The sequence below is a fragment of the Thermobia domestica genome, chromosome 18 (genome assembly GCF_964235325.1).
Source record: "Thermobia domestica chromosome 18, izTheDome1.hap1.1, whole genome shotgun sequence".
NCBI lineage: Eukaryota > Metazoa > Arthropoda > Insecta > Zygentoma > Lepismatidae > Thermobia > Thermobia domestica.
The window spans coordinates 158,663,163-158,679,233 of record NC_137471.1 but is presented as its reverse complement, the minus strand read 5'-3'; the positions used below and the strand labels follow the sequence as shown (position 1 = coordinate 158,679,233).

Here is a 16,071-nt window from a genome sequence, read left to right as displayed (position 1 = left end):
TAGTGTATTTGGTTTTCATTGGAACTGCACCATTGGTTCGTACGCATCTAAGAAAAATCTGTGTTTAGTGCTGATCTCAAGTATGCCCAATGACGTCAAATTAGATGAGAGTTCCAGAGATCGTCACATTTTACAACGATACTAAAGGTGGGGTGGACATAGTAGACCAGATACCTACTGAATATGACGAAGAAAGAAATTCTACACGACGGCAAATAACGTGATTTTATCACTTCTAAAATGTAGAACCGACTAATAGTAATGTTATACATTTAGCGAACACAGCAAGCTTTTTCGGATTGACTCTAGAAGATGCTTCTGTACCTAATCATGAAGGAAAGCGAGGACGATGTTACATGTATAAACACAGTAACGCCAGATATTTTGCCAAAAGTTCTGTAAGTGGATTTGCCTAAGTCACGCAAAAATGATGTATGGAGACTGCTGCAGAATTGAAATGTGAATATACCGCTATTAGGAGAAATCCTGGTTTACTTCTTTCTAGTTAATAAATATTTTATTTTCAGTACCGGTATTTAAGCAATAAAATAGTCACATAATTATCGAACTTCATTTTATCAAGGAAGGTATTGCCTCAATAAAAATGTATAGTTTCGCTTAAAGCGTATCCACTGTCTGGTGTTTGTATTTAATATTGTAAATATAATACAAATTTAAATCCTAGTTCACATCTTATCAGACAAAAATGTTCCTGGTTCCAGGAGTCAAAATGTTACCATTCATAAAAAATTTTTTCACCTTACCACTATAAGGTTAAGAATAATGAATCTCACGAGGGTAAAGTGTACTGGCAGGGCGTAAACATTAGGGACAAGGAGTATGCTGATAGCGATTTGGTGTGCGATCTAAAATGATGTAGTATATATTGCATGAATAAAGGGTGCTGAGTTTGGAAGCGTTTGTTGATATAGGTGAGATTTACTTTTTCGATATATTACTGTAATATGGAAAAGTTATGCATTGGTATAGCTCCAGAGTGGAACTAGGTAATCGTACAATGAAAGGTATGTGGAAAACTTTTGGTTAGAAAGTCAACAGTTTTTTTTATAGATTTTGAATAATGAAGCTATCCACTCTGTAAATCTGTATGTTAAGTTTGGCAGTAACAAATCTTTGTATGTACTTAGGATCGTCTATGCATAAAATACAAAAAGACGACATCAAACCGCAGAAAAGTTAAAGTTCGAGCTACTGCTTCGGGAAAAATATTTGTGCTATCTCTATGCTTTATCATTTCCATTGTGAACCCAGTAGTAAGGCTACGGCTAGAGTCTGCGTTTGACAGTTGGAGATGCAGTGAAATAACGTTATCATTTCTTGGTAGAGAACACTCAATTAAAAAAATTTAAATGTTCAACTCAGATGGCAAGAAAAGAGTGAGAGTGACTTGGACAACGTGATCCCACGCTAGAGAAGTGTGCCAAATCAGATGTTTTATATTCTGCGTTTAATGTGGTGATGTACAGTAGAATGCTGCTCAAAAGTGCAAAGAACAGAAAACCACCTTTAAACTATACTACAAAAATGTACAAAGTGTTACAAACAATTTTACAGACTGTGCCGTAAATATGGCTGTTTAGTGGTGAGCGAAAAATGTCTGAAAATATCGATAAGGAACAGTGGAATGTCGTTTCTCGACCAATTCTCTACATAGAAATAAGACCGCAAGACGATAAAAGCGGATTGTTTGTAGTATTAAAATTAATGGGGCAGCAGAGTACAGAATGATCTCGTACGTGAGTGTGAAACTATTTGAGCAGAGGTAAGTCTGTCCAAAAACAGTCTTCCTCGGGTGTTTTAGCAGACCATATAGGAACAGTGCTCAAAGTTTACTTGAAACATGCCACGAACATTTCTAGATGTCAGAAGGTGACAAAGTTGCTCATTTTGGTGGCTATAACTTGAGCTTAGATATGGATCTACAATAAACATGGGATAACGTCAGACACAAATGAAATCCCTTTGTTGACTATTCTACTCAAGCACTCAATTTGGGATAGTACAATTTTTATAGCACGCATAAAAATAACAGCTTAGATTATATCATATCTATTCTTCCAACAGAATGCGACATCTCATATAAACTCTCAGCACGTGTGAGATTTTTGTCCTTTGTGGATTATCATTTACTTTGCAATATGTGAACCTTGAGTAAATGCCTTGATAAGCTCTTTGCATCTCTTTGGTGACTGACTTGCGTTCAACTACATTTCAAGGTTTTAGCGTTGACTATATCGTCTTCCACACTTCTCACGTGTAAGGTTTTGATCCTGTGTTGCTCAGCAGGTATGAACGTTGAATAAATTCTATTCCATAATTTTTGCAAGGTGAGATTTTGCTACTGTTTGGATTCACATGTGTGCAGCCAATTTCAAACATAGATTAAATGCCCAACCACACTCTTGACATGTGTGATGTTTTACTCCTGTGTGGATTAACATGTCTCTAGCCAAACTTTAACGTTTATCGAATGACATACCACACTCAGGGCATATTAATGCATATTAACATGTGTGGCCAGAGATGAACTTCGATTAAACTTCTAACCACACTCTTAGCATACGTGACCTCTTTTTCCTGTATGGATTAACATGTGTGTATCCAAACTTAAACGATATTTCAATTCGCCATCACACTCATAGCATGTGTGATATTTTGTTCCTCTGAGGATTAACATGTGTGCAGCTTAACTGGAACCTCGATTAAATGCCTTAACACACTCTTGGCATGTTTAATCTTTTTCTCCTGTGTGAATTAAACAAATGTAGCCACACTTGAACATAGTTTAAATCCTTTACCACACGCTTGGCACGTGTAAGTTTCTTTTGTGTGGACTAACATGTGTGCACCTAAACCTGAACCTTGACCAAATGACTTATTTCACTCTTGGAAAGTGTGATGTTTTTCTCCTGTGTGGATTAACATGTGTGTAGCCAAATTAGAGCGACGAGTAAATGTTTTACCACACTCTTGGCACGTGTGAGGTTTTTCGCCTGTGTGGATTAACATGTGTCTGGCCAAATTTGAACGTTGAGTAAATGACTTACCACACTCTTGGCACGTGTGAGGTTTTTCTCCGGTGTGAATTAACATGTGTTTAGCCAAAGTCGAACGATGAGTAAATACCTCACCACACTCTTGGCACTTGTGAGATTTTTCTCCTGTGTGGATTAACATGTGTGTAGCCAAATCTAAACGTTGAGTAAATGCCTTAAAACACTCTTGGCACGTGTGAGATTTTTCTCCTTTGTGGATTAACATGTGTCTGGCCAAATTTGAACGTTGAGTGAATGACTTACCACACACTTGGCACGTGTGAGGTTTTTCTCCGGTGTGAATTAAGATGTGTTTAGCCAAATGTGAACGTTGATTAAATGCCCTACCACACTCTAATCTTTTTCTCCTGTGTGAATTAAACAAATGTAGCCACACTTGAACATAGTTTAAATCCTTTACCACACGCTTGGCACGTGTAAGTTTCTTTTGTGTGGACTAACATGTGTGCACCTAAACCTGAACCTTGACCAAATGACTTATTTCACTCTTGGAAAGTGTGATGTTTTTCTCCTGTGTGAATTAACGTGTGTTTAGCCAAAGTCGAACGATGAGTAAATGCCTTACCACACTCTTGGCACGTGTGAGGTTTTTCTCCTGTGTGAATTAACGTGTGTTTAGCCAAAGTCGAACGATGAGTAAATGCCTTAAAACACTCTTGGCACGTGTGAGGTTTTTCTCCTGTGTGGATTAACATGTGTGTAGCCAAATGTGAACGTCGACTAAATGCCTTACCACACTCGTGGCATATGTGAGCATTTTCACCTGTGTGGATTAACATGTGTGTAGCCAAATCTGAACGTTGAGTAAATGACTTACCACACTCTTGGCACGTGTGTAGTCTCCCTCCTGTATGAATTACCATGTGCGTAGCCAAACTTGAACATCCTCTAAATTCCTTTCCACATACTTCACAAATGTGAGATTTTTTCACCTGAATGCACAAACTCACCACTTGACATGGTTGAACTTTGATTAGAGCGTTTATCACTATTTTGGTACGTATGACGCTTTTCACTTTCCTGTGTCACCATATTTTTTGTCAAACGTGATCGATGAAATCCTTTGCCAAACTGCGTAGAAGTATCAGATTCCCCATAAGAATGAGAAATGGCTTTATTTAATGCAGTAAACGTATTCCCTTCTCCGTGGAAAGCAAAGACGTTATCGCGCCTGTAACAAATTCAACAAACAATGAAATTTAAATGGAGATAATGAATACGTAGCAAGAAAACATGTAATCATTCGGTATGTTACTTGATAAAGTTACGCTATATTACATGTTTCATTACATTAAATATTGTAGAAATATGAAATGGAGTACCATATCACTATTGTCTAAAAATAAGTTGCTGTAGTTTGTTTCACTATAACAAATTAAACTATCATTTATATCGTGGTGGACATAAGTCTATGACAAGGTATTGTCTACTGTCTTGACACAAATGCACAGTATGAGAATTAAATCTGCCGTAACTGTAGTTTCGTGTGGAGAAAAAACCAACTTGCGATCCCAAGGTTTAAGAACAACTCAACGTATTAATAGAAACTGTACCGAATATAATTCACTTATATCATCATAAGAGGAACACGAAAGGCGTTTTCAAACAAATTAAAAAATTACATACAACTTTCCAAGCTGAGGCAGAGAAACTTAGAGTAACAAGACTAAAGATGAATCATTTACAGCGTTGTGAGTAATCATTTACAGTGGTCTAGGGGCTTGACCAGTAATCACGAGGTTCTTCGACCAATTACACGTCAAGCATTTTTTTTACTTTAGGAGTTTTGATGGAAATAGATCGGCGATAAAACACGCTCCATTACATTCAAATATTTGAATACTAGTTTGCTTCAGCACTTGAACTATCAAATTTTCAGGAGTAATACTAATAATAATAACAATTATATCGAAGAATATTTAAAAATTAAAAACTTATTATCGCTCAGGTCTTACCATTACAAGCAGAAACGTGATATTAGGCAAAAAAATATTTAAGTTTTGTGTAATGTTGCCCATGAAAAGACGAATTTCTCATCTCGATTCTAAAACAAACCAAACAAAATCGGATTGAAACATTTTACTTCGAGACAGGACAAGGTTAACTCACACTATAGTCATGCTTTGGAGATGAGAATCGAGACGAGACCAAAACTATCGTAAACATTTCTCATCTTATCTCGATTCTAGAAATAATGTATGCCACTCTTTAAGCAACAATTGCTCTGTAGACTGAATCTTGTACATCATTTTGATAGTTTGTATTTCTGAGCTCACTGAATTATGGTCTGTGTATATATTTTTGTAGTAAAGGTTGTTAATTACATCTGCAAACTTCACAAGTTAGTTTATTACAAGCTTTAGTTTTCAATCATATTCAGTTCTTTCTTTTTACAGTTTTTTTCTTGAAAACGTACAGTAGAATATATTCTACACGAAATATTAGCGGATATCTTTCGTTTAAATTTGAGTAGCTGTAGACGTGTCTCATGATGGTACGTAACCCCTTTCCCGAAACCCCTTCGACATCTTCTGTAGCTTAGCCAGCATAATTATTACTTAAAAACAACTGTAATTACGGCTCTTGTGAGTTTAGAATCCCTACTTTCTACACGAAAATTACATCGAAACTTTCCGTTATAACATTTAACTTTCCTTTATAACATTTAGCTAGTTGTAGGGAAACTTTCCGTTATAACATGTAGCTAGTTGTAGGAAAGTATCGAGAGGGTATGTGCTGTTGGTCCTGACACTTCTCCCCAATCCCGACTATTTTGTAACTTATGGCTTACGCTACGGGTTATTTTACAGGGTTTAATACAATGTGTCCTCATACGAGATTAATATTTTTATTATTATTACTGAATATTTGAGACCTCAATATTACGTCACACTGCCGTAGCAAAGCTGGGATAAATGCAATAAACAAGTGACAAATCTTGGGAAAAAGACGAAAATTAATTTGAAGGTTACGATTATATTTACAAGAATCTAACAACTACCAAAAAACACGATTTCAACCACATTGCGACCGTTCTCCGTATTAAATTATAGCAATCTTCCTACAACTGCTTTTACAATACCATTAGTTATACAGATAACGTGTTGAGTTTGGATCTGATTAGCCTACTGTCGACAGTTAATTTCCATCAGAACCTCGGCGAACACAATTAAAAATAAAGCAGAGTGATAGATAAAAACAAGAACTGAGTAATGTAGATTTTTCATGTAAGTAAATATGTTTTGACCTTGAGAGCAACAGAGATTAATGTAGCTCATAAAAATTTTTCTTGTTGATTTTTAATTCCATGTAGATGTGAGTGGATAGCAAACAGCTGATTGAGTATACACACATACATACATGTTTTACACTATGCACCTTCATGTGCATTTATGAATAAGAGTAAATGTTTTAATACTAATACACAATAACACACTGAGCAAGGCTATGTGATAATATGTAAAAAGAAAACAGTATCACGTGACAGTTTCAACACAATAACTGTGCAAACAAACAGAGAACATATAGAGAATGTTTCGGAAAGCAGGAATTAGGACGTACAGGAAAAGAGGAAGCAGAATAATTGAACTAGTCAGAAGAACAAAGAGAAAAGCAATAGCGAACAAAGATCAAGGGGGAGTAATATATAGATTAGGATGCGAGGAGTGTAACAAAATTTACATAGGAGAAACAAAAAAAAATGCAAAAAAAAGGATTAAGCAGCACCAGGATGATGTAAGATTGAAAATGGACAACAATGCGATATACAAGCATCAGAAAGAAACAAACCACAGGATAGGGTGGGAAGGAGCAGAGGTCATAGAAGTAGAGAACAGGGCTTTGGTGAGGAAATGGAAGGAAGCCAGAGAGATTATGAAAGCAGGACGCAAGGTGATGAACTGGAATGCAAGATTCTTGATAAATAAGGAGTGAGAGAAGATTCTGCTTAAAAAAGAAGGAATAAAAAGGAAGAAAAAGGAAGAGAATCAAAATAACAAGGAAAATAAGGATAATTAGAGGACAGGACGCATCCAGCGGAAAAAAGTAAACCTTTAATTGGACACGTGTGCAGCTAAAAAGTCAAAGTGAAAGCCAGACAAGTGTTACTTTTTAAAGGAGGGGCGGAACCTAATTAAAATTGATCTCCGGACAGTATATATAAGTGATATCCAACTCCCAGCAACCAGAAGGAGTGGAAGTCTGCTCAAGACACAGTTATTGTGTAGAAACTGTCACGTGATACTGTTTTTCAAATATTATCACATGGTCTTGCTGAGTGTGTTATTGTGTATTAGTACAGAATGGAATCAATGCCTGATAGAATAGTCATAGAAAATATTTTATATATGGTACTAGTTTATATCTGTGTTAATTTTATATTGAAGCACTTTGCAAAGTGAAACCTGAGTTGTGAAAAGAACGAATGGTTGTTAATGGTCGTAATATAAAAATTCTTAGTGTTTCTTGTTATAAGTGCATGTTTCTTATTTTCGTATTAAACTCAGCCATTTACATTTCTGTACTTTGAATTAGTTGCTCGTAACTCATATCAATATGGAGGCTAGTGTTTTAGAACAATTTCAAGCAATCTTGACAGAGGAATTAGAGAAACAATTAGAAACCATTGCTCAAAAATGGTAATGAATATTGGATGCCTAGGACAAAAAATACATGAATCAGTAGGTGAACTTCAAAAGCCTGTAACAGAAACGATTTGGGAGCGTAGGAAAGAGCGAATTGAATGCCAAAGCAGACAGCTTACGTAACAATATCAAAGTAGCCAATAACTCCTTAACGGAAGTACTCTCTGAATTAGTTAACACGGCCAATTATGTTGATTCAGTAACTGCTGAGTTTAAAAATAGTGTAGCTGAATGAAAGAAAGGTCTCACTGTGTTCTATGAATACATGCGAACGGCACAGTTTGAGTGCAGGCAAACCAACAAAATAAAAGAGTGCAAGGCGGAAAAGGAACCGTCTTGAATTCGAGCGGGCCCAAGTTGTGAAAGATATGTGCCAAATAAACCAGAAAGTCGATTACAGTCAGGAAAAGGAAATATGCAGTGTAGAGATAGCAAAAAAGAAGAATCGTTACGCGTACCTGTAAAAAATTGTTTCTAATGTAATTGTTTTGCCGGCAAGGGATACCAATGTTTCACACATGATAAGCGGTAGCGTTCAGGTTGCGCGTATCCGCCCTCTCGAAAAAGCCAGGGAAGGCTTGAGATTTCAATTGATGATTTTGTGTGATAACGAAGTTACAGTGTTGTCGGTTTTGTGTCGCAGGCAAATGGTTTTGCGCGAATTAACAAATTCAAATTTGTCTTTGTAACCGTGTATGTCTAACGTAAGTTGCATTTTAGTGCTGCAAATCCATTCCGACTTTATCAGCTTTGAGTATTGTAGAAGGAAACGACTTAAAATTCACAATAGACCCGCCAAGCGAATTCTGTTTTACGCAGTGAAGGTCTCGTACATAATATATCGGTCGGAAATGTTTACCGTAAACAAGCGTAACACTTCAAATAAAGCACACGCAGTCCGTTAAAGAACCGAAATGTAACACCAAAGTTAAGAAGAAAAATAAGATGGCCAATGATACCCAGTTGAGTTTTCGTAATACATTATTAACGTAAACTCGATTTTGAGGAACATAATCAGTAGAATTAAAATGAGCAGACGTGATCATATCACTACATCACATGCAACATTTATTAATTTTCAGTTGCCGAAATGATTGAATTTTCAAGCTAGTACTTCACTATTGCGAAATTGTAAAAAGCGAAAGTTTAAATGTAGTGCTACCAATGTGCGTCGACCTCCACGTACAGCGTATTCTCAGCACGCACAACCACACATTAGGCGTGCAGAAGGAAATAAGTTGAGAATAAAAGGAAAATGCCTTGGTAAGGGTAATTCGGAACGCACTAAACTCGGTCAAAGACGAACTACATGCAAATTAAAGTCGAGCTGTAGGCGAGGTTATTTCGAATCAAACATGCCGAAGAAGTATACATCGACTCCGAAGAGCACTAAAAAGCTTAAGCGAAAACACGTACGAATATTGTATAGTAAACTACATGGCAAAATATAGTAATAGTAAGCGCAAAACTAAAAAGAAATTTATGGCAGGTATCGCAATGCAGCGTAAATTTAAACGTCGCAAAGGAAGGCGTGTTATAACCGCTGCCAGGTTATAGAAGGATTTTTTGTGGACACTCTGTATATTTCGTCAAGACAGTGATCATTTTTTTCAATTTATACTTTATTCTGCAACGCACATAAGTTCTTCCTTTGGGGGGAATTGCTTCTTTCCCACACAATTGGACAAAGAAGTCTTTCATCGTTTTTTTCATATATATAAAACGTTGCTTTTGCTGAGAACATTTCAGTTAGTGACTAACCATTTCAGTGTTTCTCCCTGACTTATTATATGCACAGTATTTATTCTGCAGTTATTTGGAACTGAATTAAGTGTTTTCTTTAATCGCTTATGGAAACATTATAATAGATTAGAGAAATATGGGCAGACCAGATGTTTCAGCAATCAAAGTGGCACCAACTGCGTTGTTTCGTAGCCCGTTATCTGTACTTTCTCACGCCAGTGTTAACGCCGTGTCTACTGCATTATAGGCAGTTGACTAAAATTAACATAAACTGTTTTCCGTATTCTGTTTGTATGTGCATACAGGTGAGTTAACTGATGATTCTTGAAATGAACTGCCAACACTTTTCTGTTGACCGTTGCAACCCGTAGCTTGAGCTTGGATGCTCGGGGAGTTTGACTCCAGGCCTGGAAGCCGTAACCACGCATGTCGTGTCGAGCTTCAGATACGACTTATTGTGAAGGGGCACAAGCTATTAGCCGGTGAAGGACGATTTCTTGCGGCTAGCCCCAACTAGTGAAGTCCCAGGTCCGCAGACCTTGTGCGTTTAAAATGTTATATACGCGCCCGCCAACAGCAGTATTATACTTTGGAGAATTTCTTGTTTAATTTGCTGAAGAATCATCTCTTCGTTTTAGGACGGTTAAGCGTAACAACTGGATTCATCGTGGGACGATCCAGACAACTTCTCCCTAGTGCTAATTCCCAAATGTGTCAATGGTGTGAGGGAAGCATTTACAGTGATATCTGAATCATATTCATATATATATAAAGGGCTATATTGCCTGAAAAGGGCAAAGTGTGATTTCAGCGACGAAAATTATTATATTTATCTAGTTTTCAGTGTTGTGTCCATTCCTCTTCGCTATTTTTTTCAAACTAGTGTTTTAATAAATAAGTATAGTGTCATTTAATCCAGCGTGTTTTCGTTGTTTGTATGAGTGATGTTTGTGTGTGTTATGGTCTGGATGACCGTCTGATCGCCCGTGAGGTTTTCGAGACGAGACACCCGAACCTCTCGGCGCCTAATGCTCATATTATTGAGACCGACGAGCGATTTGGAAACAGTTTGTAACCATTTCTTGGAGAGGTCCTTCATCGTCCTGTCCAGGTAAGTTAAAGTATCAGGAAGATACCTATTGGTAGTACCACGAGCCACGGACAGCGACTACATGTCACGGAGTGGTTAAAAATAAATGGCCGCCCGAACAGTGACTTGAACTCCAGGCGATTACAGTGTCACTACGTGGAAGTTTAGTAAATACGCCGTAAAAAGAAAAAAGTTCCGAAATTAAACAAACTAACTGGAAAAGTACACGTAACTGTGCTAAATTACAGCTTACAAGCGTAACCGGCACAGATGGAAAATTAAAATCTTAGCACAAAAAAAGCGTGAACTTCACCCCAACTCGGGTTAAACCCCGGAAGATGATGAGAAATTAGAAATACCGAATTTGAACTCTTAAACTTTTAGATTATGAAAAAAGGATTATTGTTTATTTATTTGATTATTTCCCCGAATTTCGAAGGTTACTTTTCAGAATCAAAATGTGTGCCCACCGCCACTGACGCACCAGTCCAACAAACCATCAATATCGCTCTACAATCAGATACGTTTACTTAGAAGTCATGTTTTATGGTTTCCTTACAGTATTTGGAGATGAAAGATGAATGTGGAAAGGAGAGGAAAGACAGCATTGGAAATTTTAAACAGGAAATTGATTTAGAACGCGATTTCCGACTTTGAAATTGTAATAATACCGCACCACTTGTGAAAAGTATGGCTATCCCGTTTTGGATGCGGACTTTCAGTATCGAATTCCTGTTAGGATGTTTAAGTTTTGTACTTTTTTTTCAGGTCTTTCTAGTTTTGGGAACCATACTTCATAATAAAATTTTATTATTAATTTTTGCTTGAGTTTTTTATCATTCTCCTTTATGTTTATATTACCATTAACTGTCCCCATACAATCAAGCATTTAGAGACATGTTAGGCAATTAGATATAATTACGAACATAATTAGAGAAGTACTAGTAATAACTACAATTAATCATAAAGTTAAAATTTTGGGTAATTAAAAAAATGTGCTCTTCAGATAGTGAACTTTTTCATCTGATGTTGTGATTGTATAATGAGAAAATATGCAAAATTTTGTATTGTAAGATCAAGTCACCGTTAAAATACTGTAAGTTAAACAAAATTTAGTATAATATTGAAAGTAATTGACAATAACCTTGAATTTGATAAAATTGCTCCTTGATTTGTTCGTCGTTCGATATATATATGCAGTCTACTATGAAAAGTCAATGTGCATTCAATGTGACTAATGATAACTGAAGTTAATTGACTTCAGAGAAAGGGATATTATAAGTTAAGAAGAGTTGAAGGTTATAATATAGTTCATCCCCTAGGGACATCCCTACTTTCGTTATAAAATTAAAGTGATGAAACCAGTCCGACGCCTGGTTGGGTCCCAGCTAATGTGCAGATTCGGCAATTGACTAAAATTTCAAAATTTTGTTCTAATTTTTAATGTTTGTCATAATTAGAGAAAAGTATAATAGTAATAAAATTGATGTTCGGATTTTAGATTTTGATATAATATTTAGTTTTGATTTGGATTTATAGAAAATAATTAGAGTTTTGATTTGCATTTAGAGAAAGTAATTTAAATGTTATTCTTCTTGATATTTGAAAACAACTCTTGTATTCTTGTGATGGGAATCATAAACCGATCTCGAGAAAAAGAAAAGGGGAAGCCCGTTTACGATTTCACCCTTTACTACGATAAACACCGGATACTATGATGTATCGATAGTACGGAGTGCCTACGTCAGTTAGGCAGTATATGGTAAAATTAAGGTTTATGTTACGAGAACATATTAAGATTGCTACGTACGAGTAGGCCCTGAACAACAATATGTTTAATGAACAAGTTAATATTACTGTTATCTTGTGTTTCACTGTTGTGACAAATGCTCTCGGATGTGATTTTATTCTCGATAAAAATAAGTGCAGTTGATAGTGAGCCACACATAAGTATTAGCTAGCGCTCTTTAAAAGGTTACATTTGTAAACCTACCAATTTTGTAGGTACGAGCGGGCCTGAAGTAATACTAATGATTAAAAAATTGATGAATTGAAATGTGAGGCTGTAGCATTAAATCTCCTCCCAGGGTGTATTTCTTGTCGTCCTCTTCATTATATTTATTTTCTTAAAATGCCTCCTCAAGGTCTGAATGTTGACAGCCCAATTGGGGTTCGGAAATTAACCCTGATTTGTCATGACTTGAATGCCGAAGGCATGCAACTAGGGTGGTATGTAAAGTCTTATGGTAGGAGCAATTCATTCGAATCGCCAGGGACCCTGCAAGCTTCAACTGTAAGAGATTGTCAGCACCGTTGGCTTTAGGATTCAATTCATTAATCTGTATTTTTTATGAATGACTTACAACCTATGTTGTCAAATAATTACGCACAGAATGGCGCTCCGTAGGGCTTAACCGCCGTTTAACTAATTTATTTGTATTAAAATGTTCAAACGGTTATTAGTTACGTTGTATAATATAACGAAACTGACTTAACATTGACGGAAATTCTTTTAAAACTTGGCGGTTCTTACAGTGACTATTTTCCACGCCACTGCAACAACAAACCCTCCCTGTAATTAAAACTGATGCTGACACCCAACATTAACACCAAAATAAAGTTACATGTTCTATCGTAGGGGGTAGTTGAAACTTCGTGTATACAGTTCATGGTTTTACCGACGGAGGACTGTGAAACTCTCTTCATATTTTGTGCGAAGTAATGCCCGATGTGCAAAGTAACCCCTTGTCAAGGTAGGTAGTAACCACCGTAAGCGAAATGAAGTATCAAAACATAACACGGAACTATGAAAATGTTTGGGAATGAAGGGATCCATATAATTAAGAAATTACGTCCCTAATGTATTGTGTTACTTTGGAACACAAATATACAAGCAAAGAAAGCATTTCAGCATGTTACCTATAAAATACTTAGGAACGTACAAGAACACATTCAACACGTAAGACATGTAAGTCATCCTAAATACAGAATTTTGCGCTATCCTTGATTACCCACATTCTGCGTAATGCCCTAATCTGCATAGCAATCTCATTTTTACCGGCCATCTAGCACATGCTGATTAGCGTTGTTTTTACAATAATTCATATATTATGTACGTAAACCAAGCCCCTAAAGTGATTCCATATTGAGAAATGCAGGTTCATACCCAAAAAAAGATTCCTGGGAATGTAAAAAGTCGACTTCCTTGAAAAAGTTAGTGCAGCTATGAAATGGACTGTTGTATGGACCTCTACAAATAATGAACATCCATTGTTGGTTAAAATATTCTTTGTCTTGTAGTTTACTTATGTCCTTCGAAGCCCGCCGGAAAAATCAGGCTAGACCCATTTGAGCTAAATCAAAATAAAATCACAAACGTCCATAGTTTATGTTCGAATATAACACATTACAGGTTTACATTTGTAAAATTTTAGGATAATTACCATTCTATTTATTTGTTGTTTTACATAAGTCTTTATATAAATGAAACAATATCGTCGAGCACCCATATTTTAAATATGTGAAATAATTAGTGAGAAATGTGTAACCAATATAAAGAAATAATTATTTTATCAAGATATGAACTACATAAGAATTGTATGGATCCTATCAATCTTGTTACTATTTTTATTTGGTATACAGCTTGTCTATGTGTGGCATGTCATTTCCAAATTGTAGGCTACTAACTTACGTTCATGATATCTCCCATACCTAAATATTTCTCGTGAAGTATTGCTTTTAACCAACAAAATTTCCGAAACCATGTAACCGTATTATCAATCTGAGCCAATTAGTTAACGAAGAATTGAACATTACCTTTCTGGCCGAACTGAATTTAAACTTTTTGTTGTTAATTGTTGGGAGTCATTAGAATACGACGCATAAGTCTCCTGAACCACTATTTTTTTTTAGCGTTTCTATATTACTTTCAAATTCAGGATCTTCTTCTAGTGCTAATTCTGGTTTCACCCTATTAACGTTTAGTTTCACATCCAAAGAGCACATAGCTGTATCCTTGTCCACTGTTACCTCTCCTTCCGTTGTAGATAATGTTAACTCTTTGTTTTCATTCATTAGTTCGTATGTCCACCCTCTCCCTTCGAGCGGATCATCACTAGGTAAGTCATAAGCAATTTCTTCTTTGCACATCAATTCCAACTTAACAGACGCCTTACCAGCCATTGTGAATTGAAATATAATTAGAATTTAACACTGTTCTTATACTCCCCTTATATTTTACGTTGCCAGTGTTAATCAAATGATTATTAACAAGTACGTTCACAAAAGCAACTTTATATTTCCAATCTTCTTCTTCTTCCTCTTATTCTTCTTCATCAACTACAATTGCTCTCTCGGCAATTGATTGTTTGTTTGTAGTAAGCATTACAAAAGTTTTGCATAGTATCATTATCACTGTATTGAACAAGAATATCGGCAATTTAGAAAGGTAATTAAACGTGTAAAATGTAAAGATTGGAATAGTTGAAAAATGATAAAAAAGTAACAAGATGTGTACAAAGCCATAAAACAGATAGAAAGTAGTAAGTATGATAAAACGAAAATACGTGAAAAAAGAAGTGTCGCAATTGGAAAAAAGTCAAATTTCAGGTTCAGGTTCAGGTTCAAGGTATTTTCCTTCCTTCTCTTCGGAATTTTGGTTCCTGAAAAAAAGAAAAAAGAGAAAGTAAGTACTGCCCTTTTTTCATTTAAAGTTTTCCATTTTCTTTTTCCACCAAAATTCAAGAGGTTCTTTGTTTTTTTTCTATTTCTTTCTCACTTAGTTCAATTCCATTTACATTAAAGCCTAGCCTCCAAGCTAATTTAACCAAATTTCCTTCCTTTATCATTTCATCGATCCATTTCCATTTTTCCCTGACTTTTAGGGTTTCTGCACATTTTAACAATAAGTTTTCTAATGTTTCATCTTCTTTAACACATAATTGACATTTTTCGTTCACTTCTTTAAATTTTTTCAATCTTACCCCTGTTTCAAAGCTCCCTGACCTGGCTTTGAAAATAAAAATGCTTCGCAAATCATTGTTCATATAATTTATTTTCTCATAACGCCTTTTATATGTGTATATTCCTTTCAAACTGCTCTTCTTGATACCTTCTTCATACCACTTTTCCTGCGCTTTCTCTTTAATTGTTTCTTCTGTGATTTTTTGGAGAGAAGTATGGTACAATAGGAAAAGATCAGAATAAGGAGAGAATTTCGAACAGATAAAGGGGGCTGAAGGCCAAGTTCAACGGAACAAGAGGTAGAGAACATTGAGGAGTGTGGAATGACTGGGAAAAAGTGTAGAAAAAGGAGGGAATGTATGAACGTGTAAAGGAAAGAAAAAGTGTGTAAGTTTAGTAAATATGTATAGAAAACCCACACAACTCTCGTTATCACAGGACAAACAAAGCACGATGCACTCGCCATAACGGCCACGCTACTCGATATTTCATGGATACTCTCCCGGCAATTATAGACGGTACTTGCAATCAAATATACGATCAGGTTTTAATATGA

At 35.9% G+C, this 16,071-nt stretch overlaps 1 protein-coding gene across 1 annotated transcript; it reads right to left on the bottom strand.

Annotated features, from left to right (window-relative positions):
* Positions 1 to 1,057: 1,057 nt before the first annotated feature.
* Positions 1,058 to 15,067, bottom strand: LOC145675953 (uncharacterized). The gene is made up of 2 exons (XM_081746767.1): positions 14,370 to 15,067; positions 1,058 to 4,248 (listed from the first exon to the last, which is right to left on the bottom strand). The coding sequence occupies exon 1, from the start codon at positions 14,733 to 14,735 to the stop codon at positions 14,421 to 14,423; it is 315 nt and encodes a 104-aa protein (XP_081602893.1). The 5' UTR covers positions 14,736 to 15,067; the 3' UTR covers positions 1,058 to 4,248; positions 14,370 to 14,420.
* Between the last annotated feature and the right edge of the window lie 1,004 nt (positions 15,068 to 16,071).